An 18,404-nucleotide genomic window follows, 5' to 3' on the forward strand; every position below is an offset into this window, starting at 1 on the left:
CTGTTTGCTAAGCATTATCTGGTTATATTGAGTGGTCTTAGTTTGTTCTCTTCTGAAAAACAATGATAGAACCTCCTTACCTGCATTCTGACCACAAGCATTTTTTTAAAAGCATTGCTTGGAAAAATTCTAAAATAGGATTTATTATGACACTAGATGAAGTCTTCCTAGGATCTAATGGATATAATGAAAATTAACTCAGTTTTCTTCTTGTTCTTCGGTTATGTGAATTCTTTTTTCATAAGCCTATCAAAAAGTATGAAAAAAAAAGAGAAAAAATGTACTGAATTTAAGCTCCTGAGTTAGGAATGAATTGATGTGTGTTTATTTGAAAAATTCAATCTAGACAACACGTTTAAAGTATGTGTTACTTCAAAATTAGCAGGTAGCTATTCAATGACTGTCTGTTTTCCAGCATCGCTTTTCTAGTGTTTACCTTTTCCAGATTAATATGTTTACATATGCCCATACACAATTTTTTCTAGATATTAAAATATGGTAAATAAAAATTAAAATTAAGAGTTAAAACATAATTATTCGGGTTAAGCATTACTGGTCAGTGTTTTCTTTTTGAATTTTTAGTATTTGTCTTTTCTGACTTAGTTTGTTTGCTAGTGAAGTGGGATAATTAGTATGTTCATTTGGCCAGGTCTGTGCAATGTAGATTTTTAAGAAGTGGCCAGAATTTAACTTAGGTTTTCTTTTTCTCCATATCCTCCCCATCTCTATCTGTATTTCCTCCACCCAGACATGGTTCCAGTTACAGAGAAACTGAGAATTACAAAATTCTTTTTGGTGTTAAAAAAAAAATGCGAAATCCTTTTAGTCAAAATCCTAATATAATGGTGTAGGTACTTCACTAGTTTATAAATTAATCTATTTCTTTATAAAATTAGAATTAACAATCACACCAAGTCTCTATTACAGGGGCCAAAAGGAACATAAACATGCAGACACATTAAAAAAGATACTTTCACTAGGTAGCAAAATTAGAGGAAATTCCTGAAAGCAATTTCCTTTTAAGAATACTCTGGCCTTTTTGTTTTTCTTACATGAGACACCTTAGGGATGGCTTAAGTCTGCAGAAATAGAAAGATCATTAAAAACAATTTATTGACATTTGGTGGTGGTGGTGGTGGTGGTGGTGAAGACCAAAAAGAGAATCATGTGCACATTCTTTCCCAAAGGGGTATAGCTATTGTCTATAAATTGAGTAGCTTAGCAGTTAAAATTCTATTAAAGGCTAAAAGGAGCTACTGAAAAATGTTAAAAAAAATGAAGCTATCACTGTTGAAATTTAATATTCCAGAGAAAATAATTGAACTGAGGTTCAGCTATTAATTCAATTATTTTTTTGTACCAATTCTTGATATTTTCTTTGGGTATTTTAAGGAGTAAGAATGAGTTTTATTTTCCTCATCATGTATAACTAAAGATAATAACATAGAAAATCATCACAATGCACTATTTCCTTAGCTTCTAAATTCTGCAGGTCTTTAAATATTTCAAAATAATACAGAAAATGGCTGGTGTGATTTAGTGAAAAATCAGAAATTGTATTTGATAAGACATGCAATAATGCTGAGTAGAAGTCTTGCTGAACAGATGCTATGCCCAAAGATGAGTGTGGGTATTTGTGGATTTAACATTCGTAATTTTGACTGCTATGAATGATCACAAGTGTCTATTTGATCAAGTAATTTCTAATTTTGCTGAGACATAAATGTGCATGCATATGTATGCCTCTTTATATCGATATATGTCTGCACATTTGTATGAGTAAGCGCATGCATGTGTATTCTTACGTATATATGTGTGTATAAACATATGGGTGTGCACAGTAGTCACCTAAGTGAGTTAAATAAGCTTAGATGGTACAGCAGCTTTGCTAATTGATGGGTGTACAGTATGCTTGTGAAATTACACTTATTGTTACAATTATATGAGAGTGGTATTAGAATTTGGCAATTTGCAAAGGTCTCAGGGCATATCCCTTAAGAATACAAGGATCTCTTTTGCTGAGTAATTGGCACATGGTTCATAAAGGACATTACCACAGATTCAAAAAATCTGCAGTAAAAATTGTTAAAAACAATTTTCCCCAAAGTTTTTCCAGTGAAATTATTGTTATATTATTCATTTCCATCATATCTTTTGGAAAAAATAGGTATTACAAAGGTAAAAATATGCCAAGCTTGGATCTAAATGATAGTGATTTCATGGGCTTCAATCTGAAGTTGGTAATATAATGCCCAAGTTATTTTTAAACCAGAATTCCATTATAACGAAATTCCACATGAGTACTAAATTATTATTTTGGTAAATTTAGTCACTGTCTATAAGAATTTATTTGGATTACAGGCTGAAAGATTTTTTCATAATTAGAAAGGTAAGTGAATCTTTCTTGAGGGACAGGTAGCCAATAATAAATGCAGCAGAATCAATAGAAATTATAGGCATGAGTTGCCCTGAGGTGCAGCATAAATCTTGCTTTGCTTTCAGCAGAAAAAACTGCATTAAATAAGCCAATAAGCCTTGGCACTAGGGTGAATAAATGCATACCAAATGTTGGTACTATCTGATACTGAGTCATTTGCATATATCCAGAAAGAAAGGACATTAGACATTTAAAAATAGTTTAGGTGCAAATATTGCTATCTAAATTTCTCTAACTCAAAATCTGGTAGGATGAATATCAACTAACTAATTTCAATCAACTTTAGTAAAACAGATAGTGAGGCCAATTTCTTCCACGCAAAATTATATGATAATTTATTACATATATTTCTATTATTTTAGCCTTCCCTCACCTGAAATTATAATTAATTTATATTAATGCCTAATTCAATAAGCCAATAAGCAGTGGATGCTATGGTATGCTGTTATGGTGGTAGAAATTAAAAAATGAACAAGAGAAAATTATCAATTTATCCATTATAGAAGAGACCACACTATTTATATTAGCAGCCGGCCACCTGCAGACATGGGGATAGGAAAGGCCAGTGATTTTCTCCCCAGCCCTGTGTGTGTCTAGGGCTGCAGTAGCCTGGATGATTAATGAGTTATTTTCTTGGGTCCATAACCTTAAGCCTTTCATTGCTACCAAAAATAATTCTTGGTGATACTGAGTGCTCAGGAAATGCAAATGGATCTGAAAAAGCACAAGATAATTACTAGCATTCGTTAAGCTCAGCTAACTAAGAAAGCACTAACCTGTAGCACACAGGGCATGATTGGGGTCATGATATGTTTTGGATTAGTTAATATATTCTACTTGTGTATTCTTTTCTCCATCCTATCATATCTACTTCTCTAGATTATTTTGAAGACGATGTGAGGTAATAATGCGTATGGAAGAGCTTTTTAACCTATGAGTCATGTTCTGTGAAAATGTTAGGTTTTACAAACATTTGAGAAAGCATCATCACAGAGTAGACAGAGTATGTATGTGGGCACCAGGCAGAAGCAGATTTAAATTCTACCTACTACTATGCTAAGTGCAGGAGTTACGACAGTGAAACAGTGACAATACAGGTGAGTTCCTTTGTGTGACACATGAGTCTCAGTTTCATCTATACAATGGAGATAAATATGTCCTTTGAGGGTTTTATGAGTTGCAAGACAAAATACAGTTAAAGTGCCTCATAGCACCAGGTACATTAGTAGATTCTCAATAAATCCTTGTCTTTATTTTTCTCCCAGTGGAAATATCTATCCATTCTACCATTAATTTTGATATTAAAAATGGTAGTTTGAACTGGCATTTTACAATTTGTATTTCTCTATGACAACATAAAATTTCAAGACGATAGCTAAGCTTAATTACAAATAAAACACATCCAAAGAAGCACATGGAACCATTAATAACATCATGGAAAGTTGCCTTATATGCTTTTTGGAAAGGCAGTAAATAAATGATAAATGAATAAATGAATGACTGAATGAATGAATAAAAAATCAATAGAAAATACTAATAATTCTATAATTTAATAAAAGATTTGTATGTTCTAAATGTTCTGGTTCCTAAGTATTACTAAATTTTCTGGGAAATTAGTGTAAGCATCTAAATAAATGAATATATTAAGGAAATTAAATTTATTAAACTAATTTTGTTATATTTGTTGGCATTTTCTTAATATCTTAAAGAGTTCTATAAAATTATAGAAGATGTAATTTGCTCTTTATAGTATAGAAAGCCTATATTTAGCTTGTAATAGATGAAAAATGTACCATACTTGATCTGACAAATAAATATGAAAAAATGAAAAATATTTAAAATACATTGCAAAATCTTGAAGAGTGTTACCTTTTTGTTCATATAAATATTCACTATGTAAATAGTTTATCAAGTGCAGAGTTCTTCAAGCTTCATTCACAAATAATTATATCCTTTAATTAGTTTATTACAAATTTGTTTAAAGACAGCCTTGGTGCGGGACAAGAAATATAAAAAAGTTTCTTCTTTGTCCTATTTGCAAGAGGCAAGCCTTGGCAAACAGAGAGGGTGGGGATACATGTTTCCTTCGGAGAGCAGCACCTGCACAAATGGATACTACAACTCCATTTCCAGTGCTTAAATTCTAACAGGTGAAAACATTAGATTCCTTAGGAAACTTCGTTCATTCTTTCTAGGACACCCCAGAGTCATTTGCCACAGCATCTAACTATAGATAGCCAGTATTATCATTCAATAATTTTATGAATAAAAGAGACAGCTCCAGAATTTCCACAGGAGAAGAAACATTTATGTGAATTTTATTTACTGAAAATGTTTGTTTATAAATTGGTCTTACCCTATATTTTAGTGCAGTTCTTATGGCTAATGAGTATTTAGGGGTTGCAAAGAAGTCTTAAGGACCTGAGACGGTAATTTTTACTATCTTAAGTAGAAAGATAAACATGTTATAACAGATTTTTATGCATTTCTAAATCAAAGTTAAGTAATTTTTGCCTATCTCCTCTCCTGGGGAGAAGGGTTCCGGGAAATTGAACCTCAATCGTGGGACCTGTTAGCAATGGTCAGTGGAGCCCAGGAGGAATAATTGGAGAGACTGCATTTTAAAGAGAGTTTGACTCTAGAGTGTGGCAGAAAAACCTAACAAATTTTCAAATGAAAGCTCTGTACAAGAGACGTATCAGGGTACAAAAGTGAAGGGATAGAGGCTTAGACTGGAATTCGTGGGAGGAAGCAGAACCCGAGGTATTTTTGCAGCTGATAAACTATCCAGTGCCCGATAAGGTTCCTGCATTGGTGATGGGGTGGGAAAGCTGTCCCAGATGCCTAAATGCTTAAAGTTTATAGCACTTAAAAGTGGTAAGTTTTAGATCATAAAATCTTTTGGAGTAATGCATTACTTGCCCTGCCTATGTATCTTTTTCCTCCCTTGCCTTCTCTATTTTTCTTCTTTTTTTGGTGCAGATAATAAAATAGTGACGATAATTTATTTTGAGGTGGAGTCTTTCCATACTTGAATGATTCTTGATTTGCAATTAATGTAGCTTCCAAAGAGAATTCATTTTGGTCATCTCTGTGCTCAATTGAGGATTATTGAAAGTCCCCAAATACAACTCTGTATTATTTCTTCTTAGAGCTCACAGTAATAGTGAGTCCATTCTCTAGGGTACCCCAAATGACATCAGGAAATTAATATGCTAATACAGTGATACCTAGTTTATATCTGGAGAGTAATTTAGATGTTAGGAAACACTGTTTCAAGTGTATTGGCATTTTCAGATACTGTATATATCTATATTGTCATACAGATTGATAAGTAAATATGGCCAAAAATTAAGCAAAATAGGGGCATCTTCATATGATATAACTTCAGGGGGGTTCAGGCAATAGCTTCCATCATGCCAAGATCTCTTTAATTTGTTTACTGAATTTTGAAATTCCATTTTTTTAGTTTAAAGGTTTGATATGGTTTGGCTGTATTCCCATCCAACTATCACCTTGAATTGTAATAATCTGTATGTGTCAAGGGTGGGGCCAGGTGGAGACAATTGAATCATGGGGGCAGTTTCCTCCATACTGTTCTCATGGTAGTGAATAAGTCTCACGAGATCTGATGGTTTTATAAATGGGAGTTCCCCTGCACAAGCAATCTTGCCTGTTGCCATGTAAGATGTGACTTTGCTCCTCCTTTGCCTTCCACCATGATAGTGAGGCCCCCCAGCCATGTGGAACTGTAAGTCAATGAAACCTGTTTCCTTTATAAATTACCCAGTCTTGGGTATGTCTTTATTAGCAGTGTGAGAGCAGACTAATACAAGGTTTGATTTATATTTAATTAGCAAGCCCTATAAGAAAGGTGCCTATTTAAAGTTGTGATATCTCATCTATTCCTTACTGCAGTTAAGTTTCAAGGTCTTTTTGAAAACTGGTTTTGTTAGGGAAGAGAATGAGAGTCTTGGGCATCTGAGAGGACATGAAGAACAGGTTCCATTAAAGTAGCAACTCAAGTAAAAATAGTCATGCTGATGGTATGTTGGAGCCAATTTGTACTGGCTCATGAGAGTCAACTGCATGTGAATCTTCCCAATTCTAAGTTCAGTGACATTAAGTTGGTACCTTGAAATTAGCCATAGGGAGAGTATTTATATTGCTGACATTGGCAGATACCACAAATCAAGGCCTTGTCTTTCTCCTTGGAGAGAAAGTTACCAGCACTCCACTGGTCCTGCAGTATAGACTGGGCACAGCAAAAACAACATTCAAAAGTTTTCAATTTAGTGTTTTTTTTTTTAAAGTTATGGTGAGTGATAAAAAAGCTGTGGCTATAAATGTCTTCTTGATTTTGTTATTCTACTCACAGTATGAACCAAACCGTCCACAGTTTGGGAATGTTATTAAAAAACTAGATTAACAATAAAACAGGAATTTGAGGTCTTATGACCCTGATTTTGATGGGGTGAATCATAATGTTCATTCATTTTATTAAGAGAGAAGAAGTGTTTAGAAGTTACTGTCATTCTATTATCCCTACTTTGCACTGCTTTTTCATAAAAACTTACTAGGCTAATGACTATATAAATATATAGGCATAATGACATACTGTGAAAATGACTCATTGGTTTCCACTAAAATGTAACTAAGACAGAAGGCATTAATCGATCTAAATGTAAAATGTGCATTCTCAGTTTTGGCTGAATTAAACAAACAGAAATTTTCCTTTAACAATGGAAATGTTTCCTCTTTCAGTATATTCCCTTTCAGTGTTCCTACATTTTCATCTAATACCATGCAAACTTGCTACTTTTCCACTAACCTAGTTTCCTAAGCCACAAACTTGTTTCTCATATTTTTCTTCTGTGTTATAGTTCCTGCAAAAAAATGGGCTGAAGAAGCACTTATAAGTACCAGCTACTTAATTCTCCTAATTTAGGAATCTATGTCTTTTTCAAAAGAATCAATGGAAATCCAATAATAATTTTGAGCTCTGTTCTCAGAATGCATCACCAGGATGATAGGACTATCTCCAAAAAAGTAAAAAACATATATATAAACACAAAATAAAGAAAAACAAAGGAGGAAAAAAGGAAATGAATACTAAGAAAAATGAACCTTGAAGCAACACAAAAAGCCATGTACCTGCTCAATCCAAAAAGCAAAGCTCAATCCAAAAAGCAGGAACCTGATAATCAGTCCAGCTACAAATATTCATTTAGCAGCTAAGAGTTCAGGCTCTACATTATTTGCCCTTGTGCTTTTTGGACTCATAGGAGCCTATAGTAAGCAGGGTTGTATGTACAGCCTAAACACATTAAGTGAACAAACAACATTAATTGGCTTTGGTATGCTGACACATGTAGGGCAGTCCATACTTACTTTCTGAAGAGGTAGTTCTTGATGATCAAATTTAGACTTAGTCTGCAAGTTTAAAGTCATGCTTCTGCCTGCATGCATTGCTGAAATACCTCCATAGGGCAGCATGCCAAGGTTAACTGTATTGTGTTTGTAAGCAGCATTCTGAGTAGAGGAAATAATCATGTGACAGGGTGTGAACACATGCTCAACAAACTGATAAATTACATGAACATGTTTAAATTTATAACATTTAACTTTAGGCAGGCAAACAGTAACTTTTTTAAAAAACATGCACTTGATCAGACAGAAGCATACAGTAAACAGTGTTAGTTATGCACATAATGAGTACCATCCAAAACTACAGAAAAGACAAAAAGCAAAGAAGATACATTCTGTTTTACATCTGCTGCTAACTCAACGTCATAAATTCTGTCTCTTATACATCGTGATAGTAGTGACTTTGGACAAGTATTATTCGTCTGTGGTAGTCTATTCATTTAGAAATTCGAACAGTGAGATCTTAAATTTTACCAGCTGCAGATCTTTGTTCTCTTTCACATTGTGAGATCATCACTTGTGAAAGACAAATATTAGTTTCTAATTCTGTCTTAAGCTAGTGCATTGCAATGTTAAAGCCAAAATCAGTCTCCTTCATTGCTCAGTCTGTAGGCATAATTACAGCAACTCAGAAAAACAGCTGGTCAAAATGTCATTTGAGCTTACCATAGGCTTGATTGAACTTGCTTATTAATTCAGCTAAACCAATCAAATACAGTTTATGTGGATCCAAATATTCTATTTTTTGTTTCTTAAAAATTATATTTTAAACTAAAGAAATTTCATAGTAATATTAAAGCAATTATAATTTATTGATTTATTAATGCTAATTATCTAATATATACAAATACCTATAGAACACTCTGGTGGTATTTGCATTTAAGTGACTGATAGATAATTTTTTTCCTATAAAACTTTATTTGAAAATTAAATGTAAAATTTTAGATACCCTGTTATCAAATTGTTTCCACCAGTACAATCTCCTCCTTCAATCTACAATGGAAATGTAATCATTGACAGCATTTGGCCCCTTTAAGTAATTCTCTCATTTTGGAAAAAAAAAATCACAGAAGTTAACTTAGCACACTTTTTATAAGCCAAATATTACTGAACATTAACAGCAGGCAGCTATTCTATTCTGAGGGCAATATTATCAAAGTAATGATTTTTAGCATCAAAGTTTCATTGAGTGAAGCTGAAAGATTATTATACTCCTGATGGTGTGCTTGTCTACCAATCATATTTGTTATGAATTCATTATTATTTCATATAGAGATTTTCCATTGTCACCATGCCAAAATTGAAAAAGACACTGAACATCTCAATCTAGCACTTGGAAAATTCCTTAAGGTTTAAAATTCCTCCAGTCTAGTACTCTCTCAGCTTCTGCAGAACAGAAGCAGTCTCAGACATATGGGTTCATGTTTTAAATTCCCTGTCATAGTGTGGCTCTGCAGTGAAAGCATGGGCCTTGTGGTTAAACTAAAAGAGGAAACAAGCATCTTTTATCTAGGGTAGTTCTTGGAGCTGCCTCTTCAAGGTCAACACTTAGATCTTTCACCAACATTATGTTGAACTGTTAAGCTTATCCAATGTCCAAGTCTCTAGGCAACTGTCTTTTATGTGGAATGGACAGAGATCTTGTAATTTCTTGTGTAACTATTTGATTTTCAGGGTTCAAATGACTCAATTAAATTTCACTGGGAAAGAAGCACATTATTTCTCTGGTGCAGCCTGCCTTTGGACAGAATGTTAAGTAGCACAGCTATGTCGAAACTGGTTTTACATAATAAGTCTGTGCTTTAGTACCCTGAATTCATCTTGTTCAGTAGCTGGGAAGTTTTATGAAAGATACAGCCTGAATAGCTCAGGAACTCAGCTGAAAGACAGAAAGAAATGTGACTTGGAGAAAACAAAAGAAAGAGCTTCTAGGATCTGATGACTCAAAGCAATACTCTAAGGTAAGTTAATTTTTTGGAATTAAATGAGAAGCTATTGAATGTTCATTGAAATTGCTTTGAAAAATGAAAGACACCTAGGAAACTGTACACAAACAGAGGTTATATGAAGATCAACTAAGAAGGGAAGTGTCATCATAGCAATGAAAAATACATGAGTTTGCTTTTTGTTATCTGGGATAGGCAGGGCCTCCAAACTTTTGCTCATTCAAATCTCTCTCCCCTAACCCTATATTCCTGCTTAAAATTCTTGCTTCATCTAGAGGAGTTGCCTACTTTTCAGTCGCTGGGGTCAAAGGAGAGGAACCATTGATCTGGGACACCAGTAACTAAGTGATGGAACCAAATGCTTAGAATTTTATCTTTTCCTTTTCGTTAGTTGTTTTCACTCATTCCTCTGTTGCCTCAAATTACTAGTCATTGTACATATGCTCCAAAAAGCTTCTTATAACCTTTCTTGACTAGTGCATCTTACCCTGTTATGTATGGTCGTGTCTACACGAGGCCAGAGTTCCCAAACTGTACTGTATTATTTGGCCCCAAATATTTTCGCCCTCCAAGTTATCTGTCTACATGGAGGGTATACTTGAGGTAAGGCATGGTGACAACCGACCAGGTGTCTCCCACTGACAGCCAGTCATGAGGCTTTGATGAGGCTCCCTTCAATGGGACTGAGCAAACCTATTTGAAACAGACATTCTGATGAAATATTTTGCAAGGCAGAACCAATTTCCACATTGAGAAACTAATACCCACACCCACATTTATTAGTTCACTCTTTCCCTAAAAAAAATTGTTTTCTTGTCATGTAGACACGACCTACAAGCAATATAATCATTTGAAAAGAGTAAACCTGTAAACATAAAATTCAGTATTAAAGAAATACATAATAAATGCAGTGACCTGTGCTTTTAGCAGGACACCAAATAAAATAATAAAACTATTGAGTGAGACAATGCGATAGTATATTATTACCCAGATCCCCAATTTACACTGAGCATTCAGCCCTAGAAAATGAGAACAAAAAGCCCCATTTTCACAAAAAGGATCTTTAAGATTCTAATGTCAATGCAGAGCACATTAAGCCCTCTACACTAAAAGCCACAAAGTACACTGAATGACGATGGTCAATTGAAGATAGTTCTAGCAAATGAGTACCAGGTTTCTCTTAGAGAGATTTGAACAGGCAACAAAATGTAATTCTAGGCATCATATGATTTTTTTTTTCTGTCCCTGATCTCTGTATATTACATGCTTTATTGTGGACTCAATTTTTTTTTTTTTTCCAAGATGGAGTCTCACTTTGTCACCCAGGCTGGAGGGCAGTGGTGTGATCTCAGCTCATTGCAACCTCCACCTCCTGGGTTCAAGCAATTCTCCTGCCTCAGCCTCCCGAGTAGCTGGGATTACAGGCGTGCGCCACCACGCCCAGCCAATTTTTTTTGTATTTTAAGTACAGATGGGGTTTCACCATGTTGGCCAGGCTGGTCTCGAACTCCTGACCGCCCGCCTCGGCCTCCCAAAGTGCTGGGATTACAGGCGTGAACCACCATGCCTCGCCTATTGTGACTCAATTTTTAACTGAACTAGAATTAATTTTCTTTTTTGCTGCAATATACATACTAATTTGTACATTTGATGTCTTCATAAAGACATCATCTATTTTTGTTGTCTGTAGTATAATTTGAATTTAAACATTTCTTTCTATATAAAAACCAACATTCTAAATGGCAGGATTTTTATTAAATAAAATAATGTGTAGGAGGGCATTTAATCCCTGCTTATTTTTCTGTTTCTTGCTGGGAAAATTATTGCTCATTAGAAATAATAACTAGTAGTCCTATAGCAGTAACTACGTGCAAATTTTATAAACAAATTAGGCCTGACTTTAATATAAGTGAGTCCATTCAGAAACAGGGGAAATATCCACTTTTTATAGGTTCAATAAAAATCATACTCTTTAGGTCACTAGAGAACAGTTTTGCGTCCTAGGAGAGGCATTTTGCCTTGATGTCCAGAAAGCAGTTGAAGCACCATCCCCTCTAATGGAGTCAAATTCTTTCTTACTAACAATATTTGGGTTAGACTTGATGAATAATTCACCTGCAGGTTATGAACTCTCAAAGAGCATTTAGCCACAGCCATGAAAAACTATTATGATCCATTTTCCCCACAATATAAAGATAAACAAAATACTGATCATCTAATTCATTCATGTAGTTCATGCTTCACTACATGTGCTTAGAAATGCCAATAAAGTAACACCAAAGGCAGGAGGGATATTCTTACAGAGAAACGCCAGACATACCCTGTCTAACCGTCTAGCTTCTATATGTCTAAGCAGCTGTTGTCTCCAGTCTGCAGGCATTTTACCACAGCTCTCCTCTCCCTTCACAGGAGTAGGCCTCGTCTTTAAATCACTGTTATCTGATGGCTTGTCACCATAGTTACCCAAGTTATAGTCAGATGGTATTTTTTCCAAAAGAGCTGCCATAGTAGGCCTAGCTGAAACTGGCCTGGTTTGGGAGGCACCGTAACTCTCTGTACTGTAGCTTCTCGCAGACAATGGCCTCCTTTGGGTAAGGTTTTTAACTGGAAAACTTCCCGCCTGAGCTTTCACTTCTTGATATGAAGGGTGTTCATCTTCATACCTGCCATTCCTTTTCAGGAACTGGGACTCAGTCACTGTAACGCTGCTTTGGCGATCCAGCCCTCCCCTATATGCGGGTCTGCCGTACCTATCAGTTGGGGGCAGCTCATGAGGCTCATTGACCCTTCTAAACATGGCCATTTCTGTGGCGCTCACCAGGGAGTCGGCCCTTCTCAGGAAGCCCGCCCTGGCCCCTTGGCTTGCGAACTGGGCATTTACCACAGCATCCTCATTCACAGATGGCTGAGAAAATGAAAACATTTGCTCCATGGGTGGGTATCCTCTGTAAGCTCTAGGACTAATCAAATCCTTGGCGATGTTTTTGCTGGCCTGTTGCACGTACTCGGGATTGTGTTGAAAAGGGGGTGGTATCCTCTTTTCGGCTTTCACTTCCACTGATCCTTGAGGATTGAAGCTTTGGTCAAACTGATAGACTTTTTTTGTCATAGAAGCTTTTTGTTGTTGTGGCCCTTTACTACTTCCGTAGGTGAGCATCTCGTCATCCAGCATCGGGACTGACTGGCTTCGAGACATACTGGACATACCATGCTCTGGTCCCAGCATCTTATCTGGTCGTTCGTGGCTTCCTAAGTGATCACTCCCAGAAGCATAGTTTTCTAATGGTATGTTATACACCTTATATGTACCAATGTCAATCTCATCGATACTCTGTGACTTTTTGAATTTATTAGACTTGATATCTTTCATTAGGGGGGAAAGCCTCTCTGTGCTTTTGCTAATTGAAATAACACCTTTAGAAGATTCCGGGCGGCAGTGGATTTGAGAGAAGACATTACTAAGACTCCTGTTGGGATTGGAATCATGATACTCCCATGGTACACCTGGAGAAAAAGGACTAGGTATTTCAGTAGATTCCTTTATATGTTCTTTCCTTTCAGGCAATGGGCTGGTAGTAGGGGTGGTCTCTAATTTGGAAGGAAAAGCAGTCCTGTCTTCAAACGGACTAGGGGTTCTGGTCCAATTCTGCCAAGGATTGGAAGGAGGCACTTCTGTTTCTGGTGTGTGTCTGTGTGTAGACTGCTCGAGTTCCAGGGGAACACCAACAATCCTGTCTTGCCTGATCAAGGGCCTGCGTCCATGCGAAGATGTGCTTCTAGATTTCGAACTCAAGAGAGGATTACTGTTGGCATTCTCAGCTGTGGTTTCCTCAGCAACAAACCCTGTGTTGTCATAATGCGAGCCATCAGTCCAGTTGTCAGTGAAAGTATCACTCATGGGCAGCCGGTCAGGACGCTGTGGTATATTGCCTGGGGGAACAGCCTCCCGCTGGCTGAGTAATGGCTTTGAATCAAGAGGCTGTGGGAAAGATGGTGCAATCCTGTGAACACAATGGGAAGAAGAAATTGAAAAGGATGAAGAGTTGGGTCTTTGGCAGAAAGAGAACAAGAAGCAAAGAAGGCCATCACCCTTTGTTTAACTGATCAATAATCCTCACCTGACTTATGATTAAGATAGTATTATTATTTCATATTTTAAAAATCCATCCCTTTACCCTGCTTTAACTTTTATTTTTTTCTAGTAATAATCACCTTCTAATATACTATATAGTTTATTTATCTATTATGTGTATTGTATCTTGTATGGTGTCCTCTGCTAGAATGTAAACTCACAATGGTAGAGATCTTTTTCTCTGCAGGCCTAGACTAATGCCTGGCACATAGTAGGTATTAAATACACATTTGTTGAAGGAATCAGTGAAGGAAATATGTAGTTCTTAAGTAATGGTCTTGAAACCTGACTGATAATTAGAATCATATGATTTGTGATACCCATTCCTGGAGATTCTGATTTGGTACATTTCAAACTATTGGCTGAGAGTACCTTTTTTACAAATGCTTGGTGTATCTAATGAATCTAAATTGTCTTCAGATAACTTTTATTTGAAGGTCAGGTTTTGAAGACACTAAACGCTATTGTATAGGGAGCATATTCAGGTATGTTTTGTAGAATGTAAATTATATTATGACTTTAGATCATTGACATGTTTGCACCATTGACCATGTTATTTCTAGCAGATGCTGAAATAATGCAAATAATGAATTTACAAACTGAAAGAGTTAAGATTTTTATTATGAGCATCAATGAATACGAAAAGTCACTCATGAATTACTAAAGAAGACATTGCCAACGGTGGCAATATTATCAGTAAAATATGAGTAAAAGTTATTGACTACCTATATAACAATTTTAATTTGCTATTTGTAGTGTAAAACATAGTAACAAGTTACAAAATGGAATTAGAACTGGGAAAACACTGCCTTATTGAGTCACTTTATTGTGCTCTGTGTGTGGTTTTTGTTTTTTCATCTGTAAAATTAGAGTAATATAGAGGAGGTGGCATTTTGAAAAGATTAAGTACTTTAAAATACATCCTGACTTTTCCAGGTGGTGATAAAATTATGATGACGATAGCAATGAAAATTTATTGAACACTTACTCTGGACCAGACACATAAGTGTTTTACTGGCATTTTATTTTAATTCATAATGCCATTTTGTATGGTAAAACATCCATGTCTCATCAATAAGTATCAGTGGGCAAACACATTTTTTCTTTATTTTTTAAATTTTTTGTTCTACCATCTCATCCTGTTAAGTCCTACCATGTCTTCCTTAACCAATGGCCTCTCCCTGTAAGGTGGATTCATCTGTTCTTGGCAGTCCCAGGCGAACAACATTTGCTTACCTGCCCCTTCTGTCTTCTATGCCACTTGTGTGCCGAATACAATCCCAAAATTAAGAAGATTCCATTTTTTAAAAAGTTGCTGAAAATAAACGTTTGGGAACAAAAGGAGGGAATTCTAAACACACCTGTTACCCCACAAAGAATTATGTACTGCATCTTTAGCTGTTGTCTGCAAGGACCCCACTTTAACCCGGGTATTAGAGGATCCTGAGGAAGCCTGGGAAGGCGAGTAGTCTGAGTAAGTGCCTGAGGAAACACTGTTATTCAGACAGTGAGTTTTGTCAACTTCAGACTCATCAGTTGATTCTGAAATTTAAAGGGGAAAATGTTATAATGCTATGACACTGACAATTACACGGAAAAGCAAGTATGAAAAATGGAAACCATACCGATTAAGGTTAGAAATGCATATTTGTAAAACATTTGTATAGAATATGGTGTATCATAATTTACAACTGGCGATTGATCATGCACATGCATTTGTAGCATATTTTCCACATTGGGTTCACAGTGTTACCTTTTTTGTCCTTCCCTAGCAGAACAAGTTTGGGTGGGTACAGAGGGGTCTCAGCTAATGAAGGGTGAAGTTCCCCAATCCTCATTTCATTAGCTGGATGAACAAAAGAATCCTGAGAGATATAATAATACAGGACAAGGAAAGTAAACATTTAAACAATGGTTAACCAAAGTGGCAGTATCTTTATTTGGCTCAGATTCAAAAATGTGACTCTAGAATTCAGTTCATTGTGAGGCACTGGGAGAAATAAACCATATGTATCTTTGAGTTAAGCATTAAATTTTTTTTCTAATGTAAGTGAGTCCATTTATTCATCAATTTTTCTTGCATGTTGTTTATATGCCTGGCACTGTGCAATGAACTGTGGAGGTTCCAAAGAAAGACAAAATGTGGCTGGTGCCCTCTGGGAGTTTATAATCTAGTTGGAGAGATGAGATATAACTCATTAGAACACCGGACTGAATTATGATAAGCCATATATGAGCAGTATGATTCACACAAATATGATATATACACATGTAATTGTTCTAAGTGGTTAACTCTAAGAGTTTTAAGAGGAAAGTATATCACTGACCAATTAAGATTTTTTTTTTTTTGTGCATCCCTAGCCACATTACTTCACTGTCGGGTCCTATAAATCCTACTCTTCCTACTGCTTTCCTCCTAACTTTCTACTGTATCCCAAGTGATCATCTCCTCAATTTCTCAAGTTCTGTCATGTGTTCTTCCAGAGGTTCCTGGTTTTCTCACACCTAATCTAGCATGCTAAATCTTCATTCTATATCCCTTCTTTGAGTGTAACAAGCAACATCGATACACGACTATAACTTCATAATGACAAATAAACATGTAGAAAACCCATGAATTTTAAACTTCCACAATTCAAATTACTGTTTTCAGTTAACCAGGCAGGGTGGAGAGCATTAGGGGAAGGTAAAATACCAAATTCTCACTTTCTTCTAGATATAAAAATGCCTTACCTATGCCTATAAGCAGTGATATATATTTATGCATAGCAGCTATTGTTATGTCTTCTTTTCCCTAAGATTAATTTTAATTCAAATGAGAATTTTTCAGCTTTTTAATTCATTAGTATCTTGTGAGTTTGGGGGACTAATGTAAAATATTTAGAAATATTTTGTTAAATCAGAGAAAAAAATATACTTGAGGACAAAAATATTGTAAATTTAAAAAGTCCTGTCTTAAAACTAATCGGTTGGTATAATGAACAGGCAGAAACTCTTACTATAAATTTTATATATTGCCAAGGACCCCCATAGTGACATGCTCAGGTCTTTGGTTATTGCACAGAAGCACATCTTGGTTTAAGTTCTATCTTTTGGGATTCTTTTGGGTTAGGTTTGTATGGAAATATTTGCCTGAAAAACCTGGGTATATCTGTTACTTAATTTTTTAAATAGAATATTTCAATAAAAGAAAAGGGAAAGATCATTTAGTCCAACACTTTTGTTTTCTAGAGGCGGGTTCTGAGACTCAGCTTAGGCCTAGGTTACACAGATGATTAGATGAAGATCCAGCACTGCAGCAGGATTCTCCTGGGCTCCATTCCAGTGATCTTTCCTTACCTTGTGCTACCTCATGGTGAAATCAGCTGTGAGCACACAAGGAACTTAAAATGAGGTATCGGATTGCAAAGAGGAATAGGAAAAGGAGTAGAATGGAAAATTCAGTAGTTGAAGAGGCTATATTTGCTACTCAAAGGTGTTTTATGTGATACTGTGTATGCCATATTGCCTATCCTAAGAAAAGCTCATTTTTCACATGGGCTTCACAGAGGAAAGATAACTACTCAACAAAAGAAATTAATTGCTGACTTTTTTTTTTTATAAATTGTTTTATAGAGGCCATATTTTCTTTATTTTGATTGATTTTGAAAATTATTTCAGAGGGTATATATTCTTCATTTTGATTGATTTTGAAAGTTAATTCAAAGATTTAGCATAAGAAATGTATGACAGTTTTAAGGTGACAGAATGGAGGATAAAAGACTATATACCTTTGGAGAAATTTATAAGAAGATATGAGTTTGAGAAACAGTACCATGAAAGGCATAAAATATGCTGACTTGCCAAAAAATTTGTTGCAAGGTGTCATATTTTCATCCTATTCCTATTTTTATATTTTATTAATCAGGTCACCTGGGGCAAGTCAGTGTACTTCTCTGGGCATTATCATCATTAAAATAAAGGTAATCAGTAATAGGAATTAGTGCCAATTCCTGTCTAGTACTAACGTTCTATGAATCTAAAGGTAAGTTATTTGTTGAAATAATAATTTAAAAAATATTCCTATGATACCTAATCACAAGAATGGGAATTTTGTTTTATTCAAAAGAAAAACAAACATAGAATAGAAACACAAAAAAGCAAACCAAATAGTTGTACAAGTACAGAATGTTAACATAATTATGGGTTTTGCTTTTTTTCCCTTATGTTCTACACATTCAGTACTCAGGTCATCTTGTTTGTACTGATTCGACTTTCAAACTTGTATACCAAAATTATGACCGGAACTCTGCATGGTAGCTCTGGTTTGACTCAGGTTCAAGTTTCTGATCCTGTTCAAGAATTTCTATTGTGAATCAAAAACAGCCTTAGTGACCAGGAAGAGAGGATGATTATCAGCTAATTATGAACTTGTATTTCTTCTTAGAAGGACATTATTGAAACAAGAATGATGAATTTGCAC

The 18,404-nt window shown here is 35.4% G+C and overlaps 1 protein-coding gene across 1 annotated transcript in view; it reads right to left on the reverse strand.

The window, feature by feature from the left end:
• Positions 1–18,404, reverse strand: part of LRRC7 (leucine rich repeat containing 7) — a 572,997-nt gene that overhangs the window by 103,991 nt on the left and 450,602 nt on the right. The window contains exons 19-22 of the mRNA XM_054482958.2: positions 15,696–15,807; positions 15,304–15,484; positions 12,131–13,811; positions 7,829–7,969 (exon numbers count right to left, since the gene is read on the reverse strand). Of these exons, the coding sequence (XP_054338933.1) occupies positions 7,829–7,969; positions 12,131–13,811; positions 15,304–15,484; positions 15,696–15,807 (2,115 nt within the window). The remainder of the gene's footprint in view (positions 1–7,828; positions 7,970–12,130; positions 13,812–15,303; positions 15,485–15,695; positions 15,808–18,404) is intronic.

This window comes from Pongo pygmaeus, chromosome 1, assembly GCF_028885625.2.
Source record: "Pongo pygmaeus isolate AG05252 chromosome 1, NHGRI_mPonPyg2-v2.0_pri, whole genome shotgun sequence".
Classification (NCBI taxonomy): Eukaryota; Metazoa; Chordata; class Mammalia; order Primates; family Hominidae; genus Pongo; species Pongo pygmaeus.